The sequence below is a fragment of the Lepisosteus platostomus genome, chromosome 4 (assembly GCF_059453375.1).
Source record: "Lepisosteus platostomus isolate fLepPlt1 chromosome 4, fLepPlt1.hap1, whole genome shotgun sequence".
In the NCBI taxonomy this organism is placed as follows: domain Eukaryota; kingdom Metazoa; phylum Chordata; class Actinopteri; order Semionotiformes; family Lepisosteidae; genus Lepisosteus; species Lepisosteus platostomus.
Window position 1 is genome coordinate 54,210,684 of NC_142614.1, and position 23,825 is coordinate 54,234,508.

General features: G+C 35.5%; 1 protein-coding gene across 3 annotated transcripts in view; it reads right to left on the reverse strand.

Moving 5' to 3' along the window:
- The window catches only part of prr16 (proline rich 16), a 150,930-nt gene that overhangs the window by 80,571 nt on the left and 46,534 nt on the right, over positions 1-23,825 (reverse strand). For 2 of the 3 annotated variants that reach the window (XR_015936023.1, XM_088629890.1), the window contains exon 2: positions 10,090-10,146. The exons of the other annotated variant lie outside the window; for it this stretch is intronic. Coding sequence is in view for 1 of the 2 variants with exons in the window: in XM_088629890.1 (XP_088486016.1) it covers positions 10,090-10,146 (57 nt within the window). In the remaining variant the exon portion in view is untranslated. The remainder of the gene's footprint in view (positions 1-10,089; positions 10,147-23,825) is intronic. 3 annotated transcript variants of the gene reach the window in all.

Below are 23,825 nucleotides of genomic sequence, written 5' to 3' on the forward strand. Positions count from 1 at the left end.
GTGAGAAAATGAAAGTCACACAGTGCTTGATCCACGTTCCCCATGTCAGCTATATCTCATTGTTGTCAATGAATGTATCGAGTTAAATAAGGGATTACATTTAATTTAAAAGCAATGTAAAACAGAACACCAAACAAATGTTTGCTGTAGAATGAAGTGCAGAAACAACCTTAAATAAATGTTACCTTTGGGCATGTTTTTATAGCCACCTTTTAAAAAATGTAAGCATGTCTTACCAACAAGGCTGCCCTAAAGCCTGCTTAGGGACAAGCTGTAAAAAGCTGAATATATCATTCATAACCTAACACAGAAAGCCTCCTAAAGGGATACTTTCCAAAAGGTCAGAAATAATTCTTAAATCATACTTGACCTTTTCTGATGCTCATATGAAATTTGCACTGTCTTATGTACATTTTAAAACAGATTTTTACACAAGTGTACATCCTCAGAAAAGGTTTTTATCGGGATATGCATCATAGACAATAAAATTTAGCATGTGAAGTTTTTTCCTAATATATCCATATGAAAAAGAGCTTCCTTTTATCAACACCGACTCTACTTGCACATATGCTTGTTTAGCACATTACAAATGTTTGTAATCTGGCCTATTTTCAGAGTATAAGCGACCTTGGGGGCTCCCTAGTGGCTCTTCAAGAAAGGGTACAGGTTGAGCTCTATGGCCCAGACATAACCAGTTGTAGAGTGGGTTATATCACTAACTGACTATGCTAGTTATTCTCCACACTCCACAATATTCTGCACAACCTCTTAGCATTCAGTGAAACAACATCTCCTGAGACTTGTTGTGTGTGCCCCCAAGCTTGCACTGATATCAATAAGAGAAATGCATCTACTTCAGTTGGTCAGCTTTTTTTTCCTTTTAATCAGTCTTAAAATGAATTCATAATTTGGCAGCATGTACAGTATATTGACCTTAACTCTGGCTAGAAACACAAAAACGTCTACTGATACAAGTCTTAAATAATGGCACTAGGTCCTAATATAGAGGATGCAAGAAGTCACAGTGCAGTTCAATGAAGGTTTGGAAATGAGTTTTAATTTATTATGAAAAATTCAATTTTCCAAAGAACACAGAAGAAGACACTTAAAGTGTGTCCCCTTTTGTACTCTGAATCCAAGTGATTTTTCTGAAAATGTCATAGTCTGGGTACAGCTCTGGTAAATTGTGTTATTACCATGAATGGGTGTTTAAAAATGATCATTGCATATGGATAAGAACTACACAGAATATTTCCACTCATGACACAATGGTTTTTCTAATAAAGTTATTCCCATATGTTGGTTACTCCTGAAAATTTCACATATAGTAGGTGTCTAAATTTAAAATGCAAAGGAGTGAACCCAGGTCAAGTCAGATCCATTATCCATACCGTATGATACAAAGTGCCACACAGCTTGGCTCCATCTTACTTATTTGAATTGCTAAAAGTAATCTAATTCTGGCCTTACCAATGTTTATTTTACTGTGCAGGTCAACCAGCCAAATTTAATTTCATGTGTACTTAGATTTTACATTTTGATTGCTAAAAATATATTATACATCGTAGTTTTAAAACATAGTGTATTTAAAAGCATATAAGCATGTAAAAAAAAAAACTAGGGCCAGTAGTGATTTGAATGACTTATAATATGGTCGAGTACTGTAAGCTGAACGGGAGCTGATACAAGTCTGTACTATATAATAGGGTTTACATGAAGCAAACCACAATTTTGGCACAACAATATCTGATTAATTACAACAAAATGTTTTTGATTTATAATATGCTGGTTTTTACAATGTTTCTCAGATTTTTCATGCACGTTTTCATATTCATATCAGTTCATTTCAAAACACTTTGGGTTCCATTGGTTTCAATTCCTCTGCAAGAAATTATAACCTTAGTAATTTAAATTATTTGTTTATATACAATATATAATGTTTTTTTTCAGGGTAATGGAAAATGAAATGCTTGTTGTTTTTAATTTATCTCATCCAGTCAGAGTGACACCTTGGTGGTTCAGGGGTAGAATTCTTGCTTGTCACACAGAAGGCACATGTTTAATTTCCACCCAATGCAAGTTGTACTTTTAACAAAATGTTCCTTGAGGATAATAAAGACTCTTTTTTATAACAGCAACAACAACAACAACAATAATAATAATAATAATAATAATAATAATAATAATAATAATAATAATAATAATAATAAAATAATGATAATATACTATACTGACATTTTTCTATTAAACTTATGTTAAAGTATGTTACATATTAAATTAGTGTTATTAATAAAAGTAGTGTCAATGTAGATGAACCTGTTTAGTTTAGAGCTACTATAGCAAATGTGACACCCTAGTGCTGTTTCACAAAGCAACAGGATATCTAAAACAACAGATTATTCTATGGTCTATTAAAAAACGATTTATATTTTTTCTTAATGCTAATTTAAGTAACACTGTTACATAAAATATGTAAGATTAATTTTGCCATGAATATATAAAAAAAACATATTTATTCTAAAGCCATAAACATTAATTAATTTTATCATTTTCCTACCCCCGAAACATAATATGGCTTAGGTGTCTTTATCATGTCAATCAACCAAGAAACCAGTTACTCTAATCACCTATTGGCTGACATTGAAACACTTGTCAGCAGTAGCATGGCCAGAATTTTACATTTTGAGTGTTAGGGACTCCAACATAAAACAAAAAGTGATCCCAATGTTGTTGCAGGTAAAAAAATCATGAAAGTTAGGTGTGTTACTATTTGACAAAACAACATTAGCTCAGAACTTTGCAGACACCTGCCGAGATTTTGGCATATTGTATTCTGATACTTGTAGTTTCCTAATAATGCATGTTTCAGTGGTCGCAAAGTGTGTTGCTGCTGTAAACCAGAGCAACCAACTATGGCAATATATGGCAAATCCATATGACAAATCCATTTCTCTTAAAGAGATACACCACCCTTTTTATCACTAAGATGATAAAATGCATGTAAGTTACACTATACCAAGCTAAGTGCTTCACACATTTCATTTAATATGTGGAAATTTAAATTTTTAGCACCAGTAGTCATTGTGTTTGTATGCTAAATACTTTTGAAAAGTAACCCCTTGCCACAACACCAAAGGTTAATGCTACTTTACCTTTGGACTGGGCAAATACGAAGCCTGCCGTAAACAAGAGTCCTATGTAGGAAATAAAAGTCCATTAAGGAGTTCATGAAGTCCATTTAGGAAATAAGACCTCCTAATTGGGAGAAAAAAAGTCCCGTTTATTACTTTTGTTTTCCTCGTGGCTGCAGGATGCTGCCAATGTTGTCACAGTGAAAAGAAGGAACTTCAGTAGTTTATATTAACATGTAAGCTCACAGTCCAAAAAGACACCTCCCTACAGCCTGTTTATTGTTCTTGAAAGATGAAGAAACACAGACAGAAAGAGAAATAATTAACTTTGCTGCTATACGCAGGGCCAGGCCCTGGCATAGGTGAACTAAGCAGCTGCCTAGGGCCCAGAGGCCCTCTAAATGTGCAACAGAACATATTCTGCATGTAACTAGCGAATCGTAGATGTTACATTTTTCAAGCTTGAAGCTTGACTCTTGGAGTAGACTAATAATAATAATAACAATAATAATAATAATTCCTTAGGTAATATTATATTAGGTACCACCACCAATAAGCTGCACCCACCTAGATGATGCAATTACAGCCATAGTGCACACAGTATTCTCACCACACATCAGCTATCAGTGGAGAGCAGAACAGTGATGAAGCCAGTTCATAGATGGGGATTATTAGGAGGTCATGACTGGTAAAGGCAGGGGGAATTTGGCCAGGATTCTGGGGCAACACCCCTACTCTTTTCAAGAAAACCCTAAGTTTTAATGATCACAGGCACCTTTTTATAGTATTGTATCTCCATCACAATTCTAGGGCATTAGAACCTACACAGACCACAGGTTGAACATCCCCTACAGGCCCCACTAACACCTTTGTTTTAACACCCTTCAGCACAACCTTAGTTTTCCGAGGCGGTGAACCAACCAGGTACTGGCCAGACACACACTGGCTTAGCTTCAGTGGTGTGAGTTGCAGGGTGATATAGCTGCTGGCAGATCACTTATTTTTACTAGAATTTAACAGATTCAAATTTCCCACAATTGTAGGCTTGCTGTGTGGGTTGCCTGGCTAAATATCAGTGCTGGCTGGCCAAACAAAAACGTGAAAGCAAATGTACAATTTAAAAGACTGCTCATCGATAATACGTAATCAGCATTAAAATGCATTGTCTTCCTTGCTGTGCCTCCTGTATTTCATTAAATAGGGGTATTGTGAACTCAACCTATAGCCCTTCAGACTGAAGGAGCAGAGAGGATCTCTTTAGGGCTCAAGTTGATTAAAACTTACCAGAGGTTGAAAATATAGGCAAATTGATTTATAGAACGATTTTGTATAAAACTTGCCCATCTTCTCAGACGTACTGATATCACCTCCCTTGTTACTGAGTGCAAGGGAGGTGAACATAAACATGAACTTGTTTTTTATTACTTTCATATTCATATTCATTTCTACAATGGTTTCAATGTAGTAATTTAACAGTTATGATTTGCTAAAATTTGAATCCTAAATCTGTTCTTCATGTTTAAAGTGTATATGAAATATAAAAAATTATATTCATGGTTAAGAACATTATGTTAAAGTATAACTCATCCACAGCATGAACTATCTGCACCCTTCCTCCATCCCATCTCCACTTTTTCAGCTACCCTTTGGTTACGTCTCACTCTGCAGGAAGTCCCAGCATCCTTGTCCTCAAAGAAGGGAAATGGAAGAAGTGGATATCAAGGGAGATGCAAACACATTTTTGGTTGGTTTAATTACATCACTAGTTTCAAATCTTTGTTCTTTATTGTCTTTATAATGCCACTTTGAGGCACAATGAAACTAATTGTCTATAAAACGACCATTAAGTCAGCTAGAGAGAAACATGCCAAATGCTATTTTCAAACACTGAACTTTCCCTGGGGTGACTGCTGGGTTTATATGTTGCACTTGTTGTCCGTCCCATCTATTTGCTCCTCAGTATAAATGTGTCTGCTGTGCCCCAAATCAGGACATTCTGCTTGTCCTCAGTTAACTTCACATAATGCACTGCAGATATGTGATGATTTGTAATAAAAAGTATGCTCTCCTATACAAAAGGTGATACACAATATTTTCACACAATAGTGTGAAATGCTTCAGTGAGATGGGCACCTGTAAAGTTAATCCTCTAAAGTTATTTTTCTCTCATTTTTACTTAAAAAATATTTGGTTGTATAGTACATAGTCTAACAATGGATCTTAAAAATATACAGTATAAGACAAATTGTGCCATGAATAAATGAAATTGCATTGAAAAAACATTAACATAAATGATCTTATCATTTTAATGTATTTTATCACATAATTTCCTGATCCCTCACCCACTCAGATTATTGGTCTTTACTCCCCCATAGCAGTATTCACACGTTTGCTAACTGTACACTACATTGAGGTAGTCACATTATTACTTCATTTATTGTTAATATTACTTTAATTTTAACATGCTGTGATAATGTCACGCCTGATCAGGGCAGAAGCACACAGTCCTTACTTGCCCTGGGAGACGTTACCATTGCCACCGGGAATCACATACAAACACAGTCAAGTCGTTTATTAATTTGGACTACATTCTACCAGTCATTCAATTAGTCCTTCTAATTATTCTATTAGGTTCTCTATTCAATACTGTTTACGCTGGTATCAGTGCTCGGCATTGTGAGCCTTTTTCCAGGAGGCGCTTCACGCAGTCTCTACTCAGAGAAATGTGTCAGCCTGAAAGTTTAAAACCCCTAAAAAAACACAGAAACCTGAAACCTGTAACAAGAAAACTTTAAATCTGATCTGTCTGAAACCTGTATCAAGCACTGATTTAGTGGCATCTTCCCACAGCACCCAGCTTATTCAGATTCACAAATCATTTTTCTGTCTGCTGTATCTGTTTCACCCTGTTCCTGCTCAATTCTACTGCTGAACCACCAATGGGTCACTCTGCTTGGACGAGCTAAATGAAAAAATACAAGTATTGCCTTTCCCATTTTGTACAAGTGTTTCTTTTTCAATTACAATAATAACAGCAGCAAGTGTTGATGGAAAATGTAGTTAACATGAACTTGTAAAAACAAAAATATCTACATCAAGTGATCGATGAAGAAAGTGGAATACTGTTGTGTACTTTGTTTTATTTTCAACTACCAGATATATAAATAAATTACATTTATATTCATAAGTTAAATTTTGTTAATAACATTCAGAAACATTATTATAGTTTGGTTATTTTTATTTTCAGCTAACAAAATGTCCCTGTAATTACATGATTCCCTATTAAGTGGATTTAAAGAAGTAGTACAACAGATTAAATGAAACTACTGGTTCACTAACATCTAATGCATCACAAGTGCCACTTATCGATCTTGTATGGGCAGTGAAAAGCTAAACTCAGCAAGGCAAATCAAACCAGAGTACAGCACAGAAAGTTTACTGTGGACATGAATTTTGACAGGCATTCTGAATGACTGCATCTGCATAACCCGTGTGATTACATTAATATTTCTAATATTTTGTGTGTATATCTATAATCTACAAAAGGTTCATACCTCCCCCTTCAAATGCTTTCCTTACTCAGAGGGCAAGCTGGTATGCCTCTGACAACAAAGAAATGCAGTCCCCTGTCAGAACCATGCACCATTCTTTACGCTGTGATTCTACCAGTGTCTATATGAGAGATGGTGTTAATTGGAAGAGTGATTTCGCTTATATCTCTGTAAGTCACAGAGCACATTGTTCCTCAGCAAGTCAAGGATATCATGATGGACAAAAGCACACTCAAGCAAGCAGCTTGTCCAATCTCTGCTTGGGGAACTTCAGTTAGTTACAGACATAGTCAACCTGAAGAAATATTTTAAATATTTAAATTGTATATAACCATATTAAATTAATTATATCATGTAGGTGCTTCAGTTATTGTTTTGATTAGCTAGTTCATCCCCTTTCAAAGCTGTATGAAAAAATGTTAACCTCACATGATATAACATAATATAAATATATTAATATATTTCAAGACAGTTTCATCATCTTGGTAGACTGACCTTTGATTCCCAGATAAACTAAATGATTTTCATTATTTTTGGAACCTTTCTACCTCACTATATACAGTATATACAGTATACAGTATATATATATAATTGCAAAGCTTCTCAATAGATTTGAACAGATGTGTAGTCTGTGGGCAGAAAATAGATTTAAATGTTTTCTCCATACTGGGTTTTATTTATTATGGTGGTGACCATATTAGGTCAGGCTTGCTGATTGATTGATTTCTTCAATGATACATCCATGACTTCAAGGGGAGAAGCACTTGAAAAAACGTGCATGTTCCTCCAGAAGCAGAATGGTAGAACTGACAATTTATCTCACAGCCCACTGACAAAGGAAATCACTTTTTTTTCTGACAGTTTGTTGGTTAGGGTTAGACTGAACCAATGGACTGGAATTGTCAAACTAATGAGTTGTTGGAATGGACTGACTTTCAGACCATTGGGCTGGAATTGTCAGATTCAATGGCTGTTGAACAAATAAGTTGCCATACACATACATGTACAGTAGACTGAACAAAGTAGATATAAAGTGTCTTGGAAAAGTATTCAGACACTTTTCACATTTTGTGTCTTTGAACCTTGCAGTCATGACACTTTGAAGAAACAATTAATATTTGTTATATACAATGAACTCCACACATTCAAAGCAAAAAACAAAAAAGTAAATAAATAATATGAAAGAAAAAATATAAGAGTAATTTTAGTAAAAGTATTCAAACCCTTTGCTGTAATAAACCTAAATTAATTAAGGTGTATAAAATCATAGCCACACAATTATCCAAGTGGTCTTTGTCTATATGCAATAACGATGGCTTACATGATTTCATATGTCTAAGTGCGGTTCCTTAGTCAAGTAGTGGTTCAAAAATGAAATGAAGGCACACTCAATGCAAGTCAAGGGGATAAAACTATTGAAAAACATAGGTCAAAAGTGTACAAAAAAACTGTGAAATTTTTTACCCCTTTGAGCACAATCATTAAGCTCAGTAGTTCCACTGAAGCGAGCCTCAATTAGGCCATCCCTCCAAACAGGGCACATAGAACTTGAAAGTAATGCCACTGTCAGGTCAGTGACAAATCTGAAACAGCTAGAGTTCAATGGCTGACATGGGAGAAAATGTGTACCAGTCAATAATATCCAGAACACTTCACAAAACTAATTTGTTTGGCAGGGTGGTAAGAAGGATGACATTACATAAAGTATACTGTATATCTCAAACCCCATATAGAGTCTGCATCAAAGCACCTGTAAAATATGGTAAAGGTGGTGTTATCATATGAAAACTAAATATTATTTTTTGGTCTTAAAGTCAAATATTGCATTTGGTCAAACTCAAAACAGCACAGCTCCCAACCAACACAATTCCTGCAGTCAAGCATGGTGGTGGGCGTATCATATTATGAGGATGCTTCTCCTCAGCAAGGACTGGAAACTCATTAGTATGGAAAGACAGGAAATTATGGGCAAATACTAGAGTAAAACATGTTTCAGTCAGCAAAAGAACACTGATTGATACTGTAGCACCATTGTAGCATATTTTGTATAAATATATCAAGTGTTATTTATAATAGTTCTGCTTTTCACCAGCAGGAACTGGGAGGCTTGTTAGGACTGATGAAAGCATAGATGCAGCAAAGTAATGGCAAATTGTAGAAACCCTAATTTAGACCTTAAACTAGAATTAGCATCAACATTCAGGAGGAAAATAATCTTAAGCACAAGGCCAGTGCTACACTGGAATAGTTAAAGAGTAAGAAAATTAAATCAATCTAACTGAGACAATGTGAGCAAATTTGCTAAAAATTGCACCATGTTGGAGTGAAATGTTGGTAGGAACAAAAAAACACTTGGTAAAAGGTACTTCCACCAAATATTGAGTTCATGGGTCTGAATTCTTTATTCATCATATTTCACTGGTCCCTGCTGTTCCTGACACCGCTCCACCTTCTCGGACCTGGGTTCGTCTACCTTTGACTCAGCCATCAGGCATTCCAAGACTTCTATTTCAAATGTAATATCTACCTTTCCCTTTGTTTATATCTCTGGTGTCCAACACAGCTAAACATCTTTGGAGCTATTGGCCAAGGAATTCTCCCCCCCGTTCCTGATTCCACCTCCTCAGCCTTGGGTCTATCCAGCACTTTACCATTTACTTTACAAATCAACTTCTGCTAAAAAGAACCAAACAGTGAAGAAATCTCACCCCACCAAGCTTCTGGACCAAGGACTTTCTGATAATCTTTCTCTATTCAATAACCTTATTAGATGTATACATCTTCTGTACCTTCCCAAAAGTTTCCTCCCTCCCTCTGTTTTTTCTGATGCCACCTCCTTGACCTCAGGTCTGTCTTTATTTTTACTGAATAATGGTTTAGTGTTTCAATCTCATATCAGTAAGTAAACGTAAGTAAATTATCCTTAAAACGGTCATATGAGCGTGAGCCAGGGTTTAGAATTTGCTTTATACAGTATATAAGACATTCAACAGTCAAATTTTAGAAATGTTTACTTAAATTTTGAATTTTTGAGAGCTTTTCTTGACATTATAATATGTAAAATGTAAGAAAAGTTTTGTTTTGTGTGCGCACTGGCTTTCTTCACTTCCTGTAGTTGAAATATTTTCAGAAACTCAAAAAGAACGAATCTTTTTCTGAATAATAAATCCATTACAAACAGCAGTATTGATAGAACCAGAAGATTTGAATGTAAAAAAGGACCCTTTAATCTTTGTGAGCCGTATGGTTTAGGATAAGGATAGTTTCCTGGAAGTAACTGATATGAATCAGAAATCTTGGTTTATCACAGGAAAGGTGTAACGATATTCAAAACTAGTTACTGGTAATCAGTGACTCTTTACACGGATGTCTTTTAGCCACTAAGGGAAAACATGATGGAGTCATACCTCCTTTTGCTGTGGGACAAGAAGTTGGACCTGTTTTAGCTGGCTTGTGTGGCTCTTCTGAAAGGAAACAAATAAAATGGATTAAAAGGTGAAAGGACAAGACCAGCTAAAACAGCTCAATTGAATGGTAGCAGCTACGGTTGCCACAATGTAAAAATTACTGTTGTCATTTATTGAAACATTTTGCATTTCTACATTAAACTTTGATATGCTCAATTTTACATATCATGCATCCCTTATTTCACCCCAAGAGGCAATGGGATTTTTTTTATTTGAGTATACTTATAATAATAATTAATGACACTTTTTTTTAATTTAAGCAGCCGTACTGGTAAACCATTAGACAATGTGTCACACACAAATAAATTTCTTTTGATGAAATTACATTGGTTCAATAGCATTGCTAAGAAAATGATAGATTTAATCCTTTCCTTACTTGTGCTGTAACCTTGTAATCACTTAAAAAAAACAAATTAATAATGTAAAAATAATGTACTGTATGTGATCTAAGTAACTGTGCTACACTTAAATAAAATAATATGATAATAAAGTTAAGCACTTACAGTTCAACAATTGTATTTAATCATAATTTAGTTTATAGGCTTGGAAAAGACAAATAAATTCCCTGCAAATGAAGAATTAAACCTGTTGTGAATTGGTGGAAAAGAGAACGATTTCTTGTGAAATGTTATTGATCAATACATTTGGGGCATGTAATCAAATATTTTTTTTAGCTACAGATGTTTTTATCTAAAAATGTATTTTACAAATGTATTTTAAAAATGTATTTTGACAAAATAATCACATAGAAAAGTTCTAGCTTGTAAAATGTTTTTTTCAAGAATATTTGCAATTAATGTGAATTATTTCTATTATTTATTTCCATTATTATTTTCCATGCAGGAACTGTATTGTGGTACTGTATGTCTTCTCAATGTTGGAAGATAGGCTGCTTCTCATTTTGATCACTGAGAAAAACAGCTGAATACACTCAACATCATTCACTTGTGGTTTCACAAGAGAACCTCAATTCAGTTCTCAAAGTGATACTTTTTTGCCATCAAGAATTTCTCTTACCTTTTTTGCATTCCAGGTTCATGTTCTTTGTTTCTGAAAACATATGATACCTTTTTCTGTTCAAATGATGTGACTTCTTCAGAAATCATCTATATATCATTGGTGTCAAGTCAGATTGTTTTTACTTCATACTTCTGACATCTCCAGTGGACTTTTATTTACAGTGCTTCAGCAATATGATTGACTACGACAATCTTCATTTCACTCCTTAATTTGCAGAAAGAAGGAAACCAAAAATGTTCTGAAAGTTTAGATCATGCCCCTGTTTACCTTCAGGAATACCTGAATATGAATGCACAACTACAACTCTCAGTATTGTCTTGTCTAACAATATTTGCCTGTTGTAGAATGCCCATATGACATGGAGAAAAGAATGGCTCATCACAATATACACACTTCTGAACAAGAACAACTTTACAAATAAGAGGAGGCCATCTGGCCAATCTAACTGGTTTAATAGTAGTTAATTGAGTACTAAATAGTAGCTAATTGAGCATACATTCACCACTGGGTAACTACAAAAACTACAATACATGACTGTATTGGCAGCTGTAGACCCTATCCTTTGTTCGGCCAATAATATAGTATTAGTAAATAGGGAGATCTGAAGTGCAAATCACAAGGTGAAAGTTGACAACTTCACACTGACTGTGTCTGCTGCTGCTTGACAGCATTCATGTGACTCTTGCTGATGAGTATGATTTGTTAGGTTGTAGCATAGTTTTAAGATTAATTTAGGCAAAAAAAATGAAACATATGTTATGAAATTTTAAAATGAAATTTTATGTTATGAAACATAAAAATGTGAAAATGTGTTTTCTGTTGTAAGATACATGTGCTAAGTGATAAAGAGGCTACAGTGGTTAAACAAATCAGTTTGTTCATTTTGAAACAATATACAGTATAGAATCTTCAGGAACATAACTGCTTGCAGCTCCATGTGGTTAAGTATTTGAAGTAGGGAGAAAGGGTGGAATGTATGGCCTCATGTAATGTACCAGCCAAAAAAAAAAACTCTTCTTAATTTGTGAAGCCTGTTACTAAAAACAAAAACTACTTGCTCAGGTGGATTTAGTGAATGAAACTACTTGCACATGTGAGTGATTTGATTATGTAACACCACCAAACTGTAAAAGTAATTGATGTAATAAATATGCCTAATAAAATGCAAAATCATTAAAGGGCAACAAATGAGAGAAAGTCTCTTAAATACTTGATCGCTAAATACACATTGATCTGTTTATCTATCCACATTGTAAAGAATGTCAAATTATAAGCTCCAGCAATCTGATTCCTGAGCCCTAAGACTTTCTATAGAAAACTGCCTGGAAACTGGAATGTGTCTCTTACAAATTTTCATTTCCTTTTTTTTAACTGTGAGCTTTAAGTAATTCCCTGGATTCTTGAAGGGGTTTTAGTGCTTTGAGGGGAAACCATTGCAACATTTTGTGGTGCCATTGTGGATTTTGAAAACATGAAAAAGCCCTTTTTTTCCAAGACCATAGACAAAATGCTTTTACTTTAACATCTTTGTTACCTTTCTTTGAAAGCACTATATTTTATTACATCCCTGTATTATCAAGGCAAGAATCTTGCAGTAGATAGACACGTACATCTTTTTCAAATGACATTCCACCAAGTTTAGCCTTCTGCATTTTGTTTACTGCTATTTCTGTATATTGTTAGTCACTCTACACATTTGTGTACCTTCTAAACATTTATGAACTGTTCAAGAATATAGATCACAGGTATACATCTGGAAGAAAAGGGCCCATAAAAGACAATTCACTGTGGCACACTGCAATTGCATCAGTTCAGCTAAAGGTTTCTCTCATTATTTTCCTCCATTTTCTGTTCACACACCATTTCTTATAGCATGCACAGAGGTACCCTTGGATTTCTATAGCCTTACAGATGAACATTTTGTGTGGGACTATACCAGCAGCTTTCTGGAATCTAAATATATCATACCTTTTCAGAAGAAAGGCTGTCGGATACTATATAATCAACGCACCAAGTCTGTTGATCTCCAGCTTAGCTCATTTTGACGAGTATAACTCTTTACTTTGGAACCTCAGTTTCCCTTCTTGAACTCTGACTCACTTTACATGTTGAACAAAATACTACCTATGTGAATACCACATTTAGAATCATTCTTACTAAGATCGTAAAGAGATATAAAGATGGTTTTAGTGATGGAACTGGGTAATGGAACAAATTCCCCTATCAGATGTTTATTTTTATCATACACCAGCATACAATTTTATGTTAATAAAACATTGTTAATATCTCAACAAAGTATAAGAAACTTCTTTAGTAACATCTAAACATAAGAACTACCACTCATCCTTTTTTCAAATAAAAAATCATTTATCCTTTGTCCTTTAAACACATTTACTCAAAATTCAAATTTCTATGATGACAAATGTACAACAGTACAAGCATTGTGTCTCCAATATCTTTGAAGCTGAGTTTTTAAGGCCTTCTCAGAATGTTATTTAAATAAAATATGTTAATTTTTGCAACATCAGTTTCCTTTCTTAATATTATGTTCAGTACAAAGAGACTTATTCGTTTATCTGAATTATTAAAGTAAAATAAATTAATTTAATAAAATAATTTAAAAAATACTGTAAAAGTTAAGTAATAAGATATTGAAATGACTCAATACTATCACAGTCATAATTCTGTGATAATGATACAGTATAAATGAATAGTAGTCTAAATATTTCACAGTACATAAACCATTAATGATTTAAAATATCCAATAAGTAATTTTAAGAAATGTAATTTACCTCATAATTCATAAAGAAAAACAGCTTGTTCAAGAAGTATACTTTTATAAAGGCCTGATATTTACAAGTCCATATTTAAAGAACAATTACAAACACTATAATTACAATTCCAGCTGTAGTTCCTTGTTTCTTAAAAGCATGAAAGAGCTACAGATGCAGCCATTCAAAGTGCGCGGTACACACACGTACCGGCGGTAATTGGCTATGGCGTCGCACATTGTGACGCACGATGATGCGCGGTACCGCGGTACGTGATTGGTTGACCGACAGGGGCACTCGTGGTCCGTTGGTCTGTCGTAGAAAGATTTACAGTAAACGTCTTTACCGTGCCCGTTGTAGTATTGAATATTTATATGGAATTTTACCACTGAAGGGAAATCTTAGTGCCTTAGCATAAAAAGAATAGGAGCATACTGCAACGCGTGTGAAGGCCATAAACGATATTAATTTTGGAACTTAAACATACAGTATATGGCTGGTCTCGGTACTTTAAAGAAAACATACACACCAGTATTCCATTTCTCCAGTGAAACCGGTGTCTGTCTTTTTTTCTGGAAAACCATAACTCTGGTCTTGTCCAGATTGACTGTCAGCGCTCAGGTCTGACAGTGCTGCTCCAGCAGCGCCAGGTTCTGCGGCAGCCTCTGTTCTGTGGGCGACAGCAGGACCAGGTTCCTGCAAAGAGCAGGAACTCGATTTCTGTAATTAATGCAGATCAGTAAATCAAGGGACAAAACAATTATTGCGCCCGGGTCCTCAATGGGCTTTGACGTGCTAATGCGTTGGTTTAACACTCCGGGTGTGGCAAGCCTCTAATGTCTCCCGACTTCGGCAAAAGGCACCTGTGTGGAGACTTTTCGGCAGCAGTGGGAGCAGTACGACGCATTACTGGGGAGGATTGGGAGGCTAGAGACACTCCTGAAAATGCAGACTTTTGTCGATGGAAACCGGTGTGTGTGTCTCTCTCTGCTGGATGTCCCTCTCACTCTCTGCTGAATGAATAAAAGCATTTTATTAAAAACGCGTTTGCGTTTGTCTGGTATGTACTTTGGTCCCTTTTAACTGTTTTTCATCTTCTTTATTGCTTTGAGATGCCACTTTTAAAGCTGATATGTGAAATTATGTCTTTTGTTATTGTTATAGAGAAACATGATCAGATTTTCCCCGGTTCAGATCTAAAGTGCTACACCTAACTTTCTTAATTCGATGTATTTAAAGCAGTGAACTACTGTAGGTGTAACATAACATTCAGAAATACAATTGAGAATAGTTTTGTGGTGTTTGTATAGATGAAACGTTCCTAAGACGTATAACGTAGCAAAATTAAAGACGATTCAAATCTGTAATCTTTCCACTTGTACTGCATGTCATCGGAAAATACAAGAAGTTTCTGCTTTGTGTAAGGATGGTATCAAAAAGTAATCTAAGTGGTGAGAAAGCTGTGCTCAATGTATTTAAGGGACTTAAAAGTAAAAGGAGATGCTTCATATTGCTTGACTAATTTTAAAAACTAAGTTATAAATGCAGACGCTCCCTCGGTGCCGCGCCGGGTGTAAATATCTAAATATACATTCGTCCCGGGCAGAGGCCGAAGAGCACCCGGCTGGGGTGTGCGGGGAAGAGCAGGACGGGAGTGAAAGTGGTCAGGGCAGGGTTTAGGAAGGTGTACACTTTTACACTTTTCTATTACACTTTTCTTAAACGTATTTGAAAAATAAAAACGATTACAATCTAATCCTTCCATGTTTGATCCCAAAATCCCAAGAAAAATAAATCTAAACGGGTAGAAAGCTATGCTGAACGTTTATTAAGATACTTAGAAGACAAAGATACTGTATCAATTTATGTTGCATTAGTCGGATTATGATTTAAAAAAACATATAATTAAACACGCGTTTGCGATTTAAATCAAAACACGATTTAAATCAATACAAATGTTTATATTGTAATGCATACTGTCCAGCCTCCATTTCTCTATAAAAATTTACTCTATTACAAATTTACAATTTGTTGATAATAGAAATGTTAGGTTCTCTAAAGCTTTGTGATAGTTGACCCACCCAGGCATTAAAAGATCAGCTGCACTTGTAAGATGCGACACCGAAGATATGATTAATAACCTTTAAAATCTGAAGGGAGATCTGAAGGAATCCCCCCCACACACACACACACACAATAGAAGCAGGAAGCGGAGGCAGGGGCCGTTGTCAGAAGGGAAGAAGGCAACTATTCATTGCTATCAGAAATGACTTAGAATCGATCATGTTGTGATATTTTGACATATAAAAGTCAATTGATTGTCCATAATATTGCTATTCTATTTTTTCGAAGAAATGTTTGTTAAAAGAAAAGTCCAGCACCAGCTGGATTTGAACACACAACCCGTGAGTTAGTAATCGGGCACGTAGACCAGTGGGCTACAAAGGAAGTCACATGAAGAGAGAGGCGAAACAGCCCTACACAGCCCTGTCGCAGTACACGAATATAATCATATCTTTATTAATTTCTTGAGATACGCGATTCCATATTATATTCCCTTTTAATCAAATTCTAAAAGTATGCTTGTTGACTCCAGTATCACGTTACTTAAAGACTTCGATGCTTAAAATGTTTAGGGAGAAATGGAATACTGGTGTTTATGTTTTCTTTAAAGTACCGAGACCAGCCATATACTGTATGTTTAAGTTCCAAAATTAATATCGTTTATGGCCTTCACACGCGTTGCAGTATGCTCCTATCTTTTATGCTCAGGCACTAAGATTTCCCTTCAGTGGTAAAATTCCATATAAATATTCAATACTTAAACTGGCACAGTTAAGACATTAAATACAGTATACAGTACAGTTTGCATACGGTAATATGTTTATGTTCCTAAATCAATCTCTTTTATGAGCAAGTGAAAGGCATGGTGAATCGATTCTCAAAAATTACTGTACTTTGCATGATTGGAAACAAATGCGTGATTGCGAAATGCTGTGGTGTTACTTTTACAAAGACGGTCAATGAAAAAAAGAATGTGGACCAGGGCAATACTTTGAGTTTACACTTACAGCTTGTCCAAGGTCATTCATTATTAATACTATTAGTAATATCTTTGTTAAAGACTTTGATGGCGACAGCTCAAACATGAGAGGTTGAGCTTTATTAGCTCCACCTTGCGGAAATTCCAGATACTATTATTTTGCTTGCCGTATTATAGGAGAATTTACGGTAACTAGCGGTATTTACCGGTAACTCGCGGTAGACTGCGTACAGCGCACCGGAAAATAATGCAGTATCGTCCGCGCATTTTGAATGGGTGCATCTGTATGCCCTTCGACTGCCTAAGTGGCATTGTTGTCTCTGTTCTGGTGCTGGGGGCTAAGGTTGTTTTAGGTTTGTTCGCTTTAAAAAGTTAATAAGAACTGCTTCTGCTTTAAACCAGATTACTGAACCCCAATACCTTTACACGGCAATATACAGGAAATCCACATAACTTATTTTCAAATTAAACAGTGCAATGCATTTCATTTAAAATAGTGTGTATACTGTAGTTTTTGTAGTAACTATTACTAAATAGATATTTTTCAAAATGACATAAAATCATTAAAAAGCAACTTTATATTGTTCATAGTTTTTCAAATAATTTGATTCAAAATTCTGACACAAAGCAAAAGGTACAGAAAAGCTCTCAATTCTGTAAATGCATGATATACAATTTGTATATATGATAACAACTCGTTTAGCAATAATATTAGAAGTAGGGATGCTCCGATCAGGCTTTTTAGGGCCGATACCAATCACCAACTCTGTCATTAGAATCGGCCGATACCATTATTGATAGCGATTTCTTCTTTTAAAAAACATTACATTAAGCTCCTACTTAACCAGCCATGTACACTACAAGCCTCATGTCCCATGGTAAAGTGTTACCCTTATTATTTTGTCCAATTAAAATAAACTGTAGATGACAGGTGTAATTTGTTTATTTTTTATTAACAAAATGAAATGTAGGTATTGTTCAATTACCACAAAATAAACACTTCTTACTAAAATTAATAAAATAATCACTTAATAATAAAATAAAGACTTTTTACTAATAAAACATGTACACAAAACATTTATACATATTACATATACATATGGCACATACAGTATATATATATAGCAATAACAAAAAAACTAACTAAAATAAAAGGCTTGTCTTAATCACAACCCACAATTCTAATAAAATAAAATGTTCAATAAGATGTTTAACAAGAAGATAGCAGCCTACTACAACCAAAAGGAAACAAGTCAGCCTAATGTGGCTCTTTAGCTACTAAGCTTATTGTTTACTAATGATCGAGGGCAGATTCTTGTTTAAGAATATGAGCTTCTCTGCATGTTTTGAAGACAATCTGTCCTCTTCTCATTCAAAATGTGTGCTGCTGTACTGAATAGACGTTCGCTGTCCATACTCATACAAGGAGCGCAAAGGTAGACCAGAGCTGCTTCTGCCAAGGCAGGGAAACAGCTTTTATTGCTCTTCCAGAAAGCCATCGGCTCTGCGCTTCTTGGGATTAGTTGCTCACTGAGGTTGAGATTAATCTCCGATGCTGCTGAGTCATTCCTGCTCCAACCATTGCTTTTATCTTCATTCAGAATTTTCTCATACATCGCCTGCAAAGATCCTACCCGTAGTACTTTCAGCTTTCTTGCTTTGGCTTTCTTGCTATCCCTACTGTAAGGCTCAATTTTTTAAAGTGTTGCCATTATTGATGGTTGAGCGAGAGTCGGCTTGCTAGTCGTTGCAACCTTTGCACATGCACATTTTTCATACTCTGCATATTATTTTTGGTGTTGAGTTCTCAAATGTCTAATAAGGTTTCTGGTGTTCAACATTTAAGCCGACGATCCCCTACAAGCGACTTCTTTTGCACATATATTGCATTTTGATTTCCAATTGATCGGTGGCCGATCTATTGGAGCATCCCTAATTAGAAGATAGCTGATCTAAATCTGTCTCTGTGTTTGCCTTGCACCTGTTGCTTGCTGGGATAGGCTCTGGCTCTTTCACAACCCTGTATTGGATAAAGACATTAGAAAATGGATGGATGCTAAGGAAAAAAAAACTGTAATTAAATATTATTCTACCTATAGAGTATTTTCACAGATCTGATTATTGTACTGGACATGAAAATCCAATAATGCCACATACAATCAATAAGACTTTTTTTTCTTTTAGTAGAAATATAGGAATAATGGAAGGCTGACACTCGTTACAACGCTGGGTATTATTTATAATATAGACACTTCGTATGCCCAGTGATTAACAACACCTGAAATTTAACAATCTCTGAAAGTGGTTGCATTGGATGCAATACAAATATTTTGGAAATATATAAACCTGATATACTTAAGTTACAAATTATAGTTGTGAGTATAGATATCACTTGTTATGTCTGTCTCTTGAACAGCAATACTTCAGTTCAAAGTGGTAATACTTTGAACCAGTAATGTTTTTTTCATCACCTCATGATGGGCGGAGCGGTGGCTCTGTGGCTAAGGATCTGCGCCTGTGACCGGAAAGTTGCCGGTTCAAATCCCGTGGCTGGCAGAGGAATCCTACTCCGTTGGGCCCCTGAGCAAGGCCCTTAACCCCAACTGCTCCAGGGGCGCCGTACAATGGCAGACCCTGTGCTCTGACCCCAAGCTTCTCTCCCTGTCTCTGTGTCTGTGTCTCCCTGGAGAAAAGCTGGGGTATGCGAAAAGACACATTCCTAATGCAAGAAATTGTATAGGGCTAATAAAGAAACATTATTATTATTATAGTAAGTTAAGTTCTTTTTAATTGCTAGTGATGACAATTTATGTTTCACCATGATCCCTTTCACTTGACACTTAGAAATCCCAACAAATCAGACCTAATAACTATCCATTGGAAATGGGTAAAGCAGTTCACAGATTTACTGTGAAGTTTTACTACTAGTTTTACTAATTTATGCTGCTGTCAGATTTGCACAGAAGTCTGTTAGGCAAATTTTGCATTGAAAAATCATAATCATAAAATAGAATGCTGCTCTTTTCTGCTACTGACATTACACAAATATTTAAATAGCAATGTGCAGCTACCAGTTTCCATATAGTGCACTTAAATGTATTATCAATCAGGTATCAAAGTTTTGGATCACTGGGCATCTTAAAAGTCCCTTAGTCCCTGTAAACAATTATGTCTGTCTCTAAAGAAATCTAGTATTTTAACTCTTATACCTCAGGGCATTTCATCCAATGATTAAGTTTTACTGACAGAATCCGCCAACACAAATTTTATGCCTGAGAAGGGACAGTGTTGACATAGAAACATTTCCGTATGGGATGACTTCATAGACTTTTAGCTGAAACAATTTGCAAGTATACAAGTAACAAGGTTACACTAACATACTGAGGAAAAATGAGAACGCATGAATCCATGATTTATATCAACAGCTCATTTAGAATAAATATACACAACATTATTTACATTTTAAATAGCAGCAAATTATTTTTGAGTAGCTCTTTTCCCTTGGGATTATATAATGCTCAGTTTAAATTCTGCGATTTCAGAAGAAACGCCAAGAATCTGTATAAATGGGCATTTAAAAAATAATTTAAGTCAAGGATAACGAAAGATTATGTTTCACATAAGTAATGAAAATCGACTGGGTGCCTAGAGAATGAGATGTTCTGCTTCAACTAACAGCAGCCTAGACCAGAGAAACCACAAATCAATTCTGTGAGAAGCAGGTCATGTCCTAGAAGGCAGAGAGTCACCGCACCAGCCCAGGACCATCACATCTGTCCAATTCAACTGCAAAATCATTTTCAGTCTGCAGTGGTTACAGCATAACATCCAGAAAGAAAAAAAAACTTAAATCAGCAGAATGACTATATCTCACCATCTGTATAAAAATGATTTGCATGCTCACAGGCCATGCAAGGGTAACATGCTGACAACTGAGAATTGAAATTGTCACCTTCTGTGTGCCAGGTAGTAGTAGAGATGTAGTGTTTTATTCACTGAAGAATACTGTATTGCCCTTTACAGACCTGCAAGTCAATCCAATAGTAATAATTTTCCAGCAGGACAACTGAAGACCATTCATCTTTGGCCAACTTTTAATCCTGAGTCATCCCCAAAAGCCTAATTTATCTCGGGTTAGTGACCAGATGGCTGCACCTGTACAGTAAGAGTGGTGGGATATATGTCACGGACGTCCAAAGGGACTAACCGTGGGGAGCAGGAGAGCGGAAAAAGACCCATATGCGTAGCGGCGAGACGGAAAAAAGGCCCGGGCTCATTAGTGCAAAGAGTTCAGGAATGCCGTATAGAAACCTATGCCCTCAGGGAGCGGACGAGGGGCGCCCTGGTGCTAGGCGGGTCTCAGGACATCCGAACGTCAATGCTGAGCGAGGACAGAGTGCAAGACCCGGAAATATATAGCCCAAGGGAAAGAGAGGGACAGGAAGGACAGCAGACCGGAAACTAGGGACAGGACAGAGAAGGAGCGCCCTCTGGCTGCAGAGAGCGTGACAATATACAGCAGTTATTCCAGAAATTCCATTTAATTTCCCTGTTTATTGTGTTTTTGTCTGTGTATATGTATACATAAACATTACCAGAGTATACAAAATGCAATGGTCTACTATTTTAAAAGAGTTGTTGCTTGAAAACACAAATCCCTCACCTAAAGTTGCATCTACAGTATAGTGAAATAATTCAAAGTCAACTACTTACAAAATACCTTTTCTAAAACTTATTCGGTTACCTCCAGATGGTCAGAAAACCCTGTAATATTTGCACTTCACCGCTAATCTAGACATGGATTCAGCATAAGTGCAGTGTTTCAAAATAGTAAGATGAAGTTTTGTCATCCTAACATACCCAAGTGCCCACAGGCCCAAGTGGGCAGTGTGGTCTTAAATACAAAGGCATTGGTCTTTTTCTCACTTTGGGCAGACTGCCCATTCCCTAATTAAATAAATGAGCTAAGAGAGAAAGTCCAACTTATGTAAATGAACATCCTTTAGCACATATTAGTAGATTAGTAACCCATTTACAGGGAATGTCCTATTTAGTAGAAGCATAGTGTGTCCAAGAGTCCAAGCCCAGTAAAGGAAATCAAATCTTGACACAGTGTCAAGTAAGAAAATGATTAAATAAGGTACTGAATTTTTCCTGTTGCACAATGGCCTACTGTTCACATTTTGTAGGACACATATACAGTACATGCCTATATACATGCCTATTTTTTTTAGAAAACACATATACAGTATGCCTATACTGTATATTATATAAAGGAAAAGCACAAACAAAATGCATGTCTATTCTCCTGTGCCAGGGCAAAGGTTTCGTACATATTAGCTTGGTATTGCTCTTTCACTAACACGTGGTGTTTCCAAAGGTGTTCAAATTAATAGTGGTGGTTTTAGACCTGTTTAACATCAGAATCAACAAAGACAACATCAATCAAAACTAACACACCTTATTTACCAAGTGCTCAGAACTTGATTACGTTTCTGACAGAAAAATGAAGACATCATGGCAGAAAAGGAATGAATGTAAAATATCATTTTGTACTCTTTCTCTCATTTTCTGATTGATTTTATAATAATTTTGGTTCAATTTTTGGTTATGCAAAAGTGAGAAAGTTACTGTATTGTTTGTTTAAAAGAATGTTAATGATATTACTCCATCTGCAAATCTTTGTTTCCTTGTGGGGAGTGGATTTATTTAGCATTTTTAAAAACACTTTATACTAAGGTGCAAAGACTAACAAACCAAACTACTGTATTTTTGTCACCTTTATAAAATTTTAGAACACTTGATCTAAATGTTCTGTATGAACACGGGTGATTTTCCGATGTTATAATAATATCTGAAGTGTTTTGTGTTACGTGACCTACATAAAAATAAATATAGGAAAGACGAATACTGTAACACTCAAAAAACAGGGATCAGATGATTTGATGTTAATTTTAATCTATGCATATTTTTAAAATTAATTTTAATATTGTAATGCAGATTGAATAGTAGGTGGGAATTCTGGTAGAGACTGATACAGTGGATTAGGCGCCTTATTTTAATAAAGTCAAATCAACATATTTGCTTAAATGACTTACTGAATAGTAAATTCCTTGCTTGTGGGTGCTGCCTTCCTGATAAATGCAGGACATACAGTATGTTGGAGCCTAGGGCACCTCTTGAAACACACCACAGTCGTGTCTACAAGAGCTTCTGGAAGGCCGAGGAGGTTTTGCTGTTTTATTTACAAAGGATTTATTTAATAAACTCTTAAGCCTGTTATTCAGAGTAATACTTTCAAACATGATACTTTTCATTGCTCTGGAAGACAACACTCCACTTTCAAAGAGAGCATAAAATTACTCTCCCATTTTAGCAATTTGTTTTTGTTTTACCCTTTTACGTTCCCTTTTTGCTCCAATAAAAAACAAAATGATTCTTTCATCCCCAATTTGTAAGAAGACTTTTCTATCACTTTGGTAATGGTTTGAATTCTGAATTATTATTTTACTGAAAACACATTACACTTTTTCAGGTATTAGTAAAGGATTGTAGTAAATTGTACTGTGGTTCATATGTTCTTCTAGACTTAATTATCTTACTTCAAGTCATCACTGCACATATAAAAAGAATGTTAAGCACTCTAGTGCATTTACAATAAACAAGCACAAAACATTATAATAAAACATCATCAGAGCAATTCTGATCAAAATGGTTCCCAAAGTTACACATTACCAATCACTCCATCATTAAATGCAAACTGTCTAGCGGTGCTCACCGTTCTACATGATGAGATAACACTTTTTTATACCTCTTAACTAAGGGTCTTGTGAACACTGTAG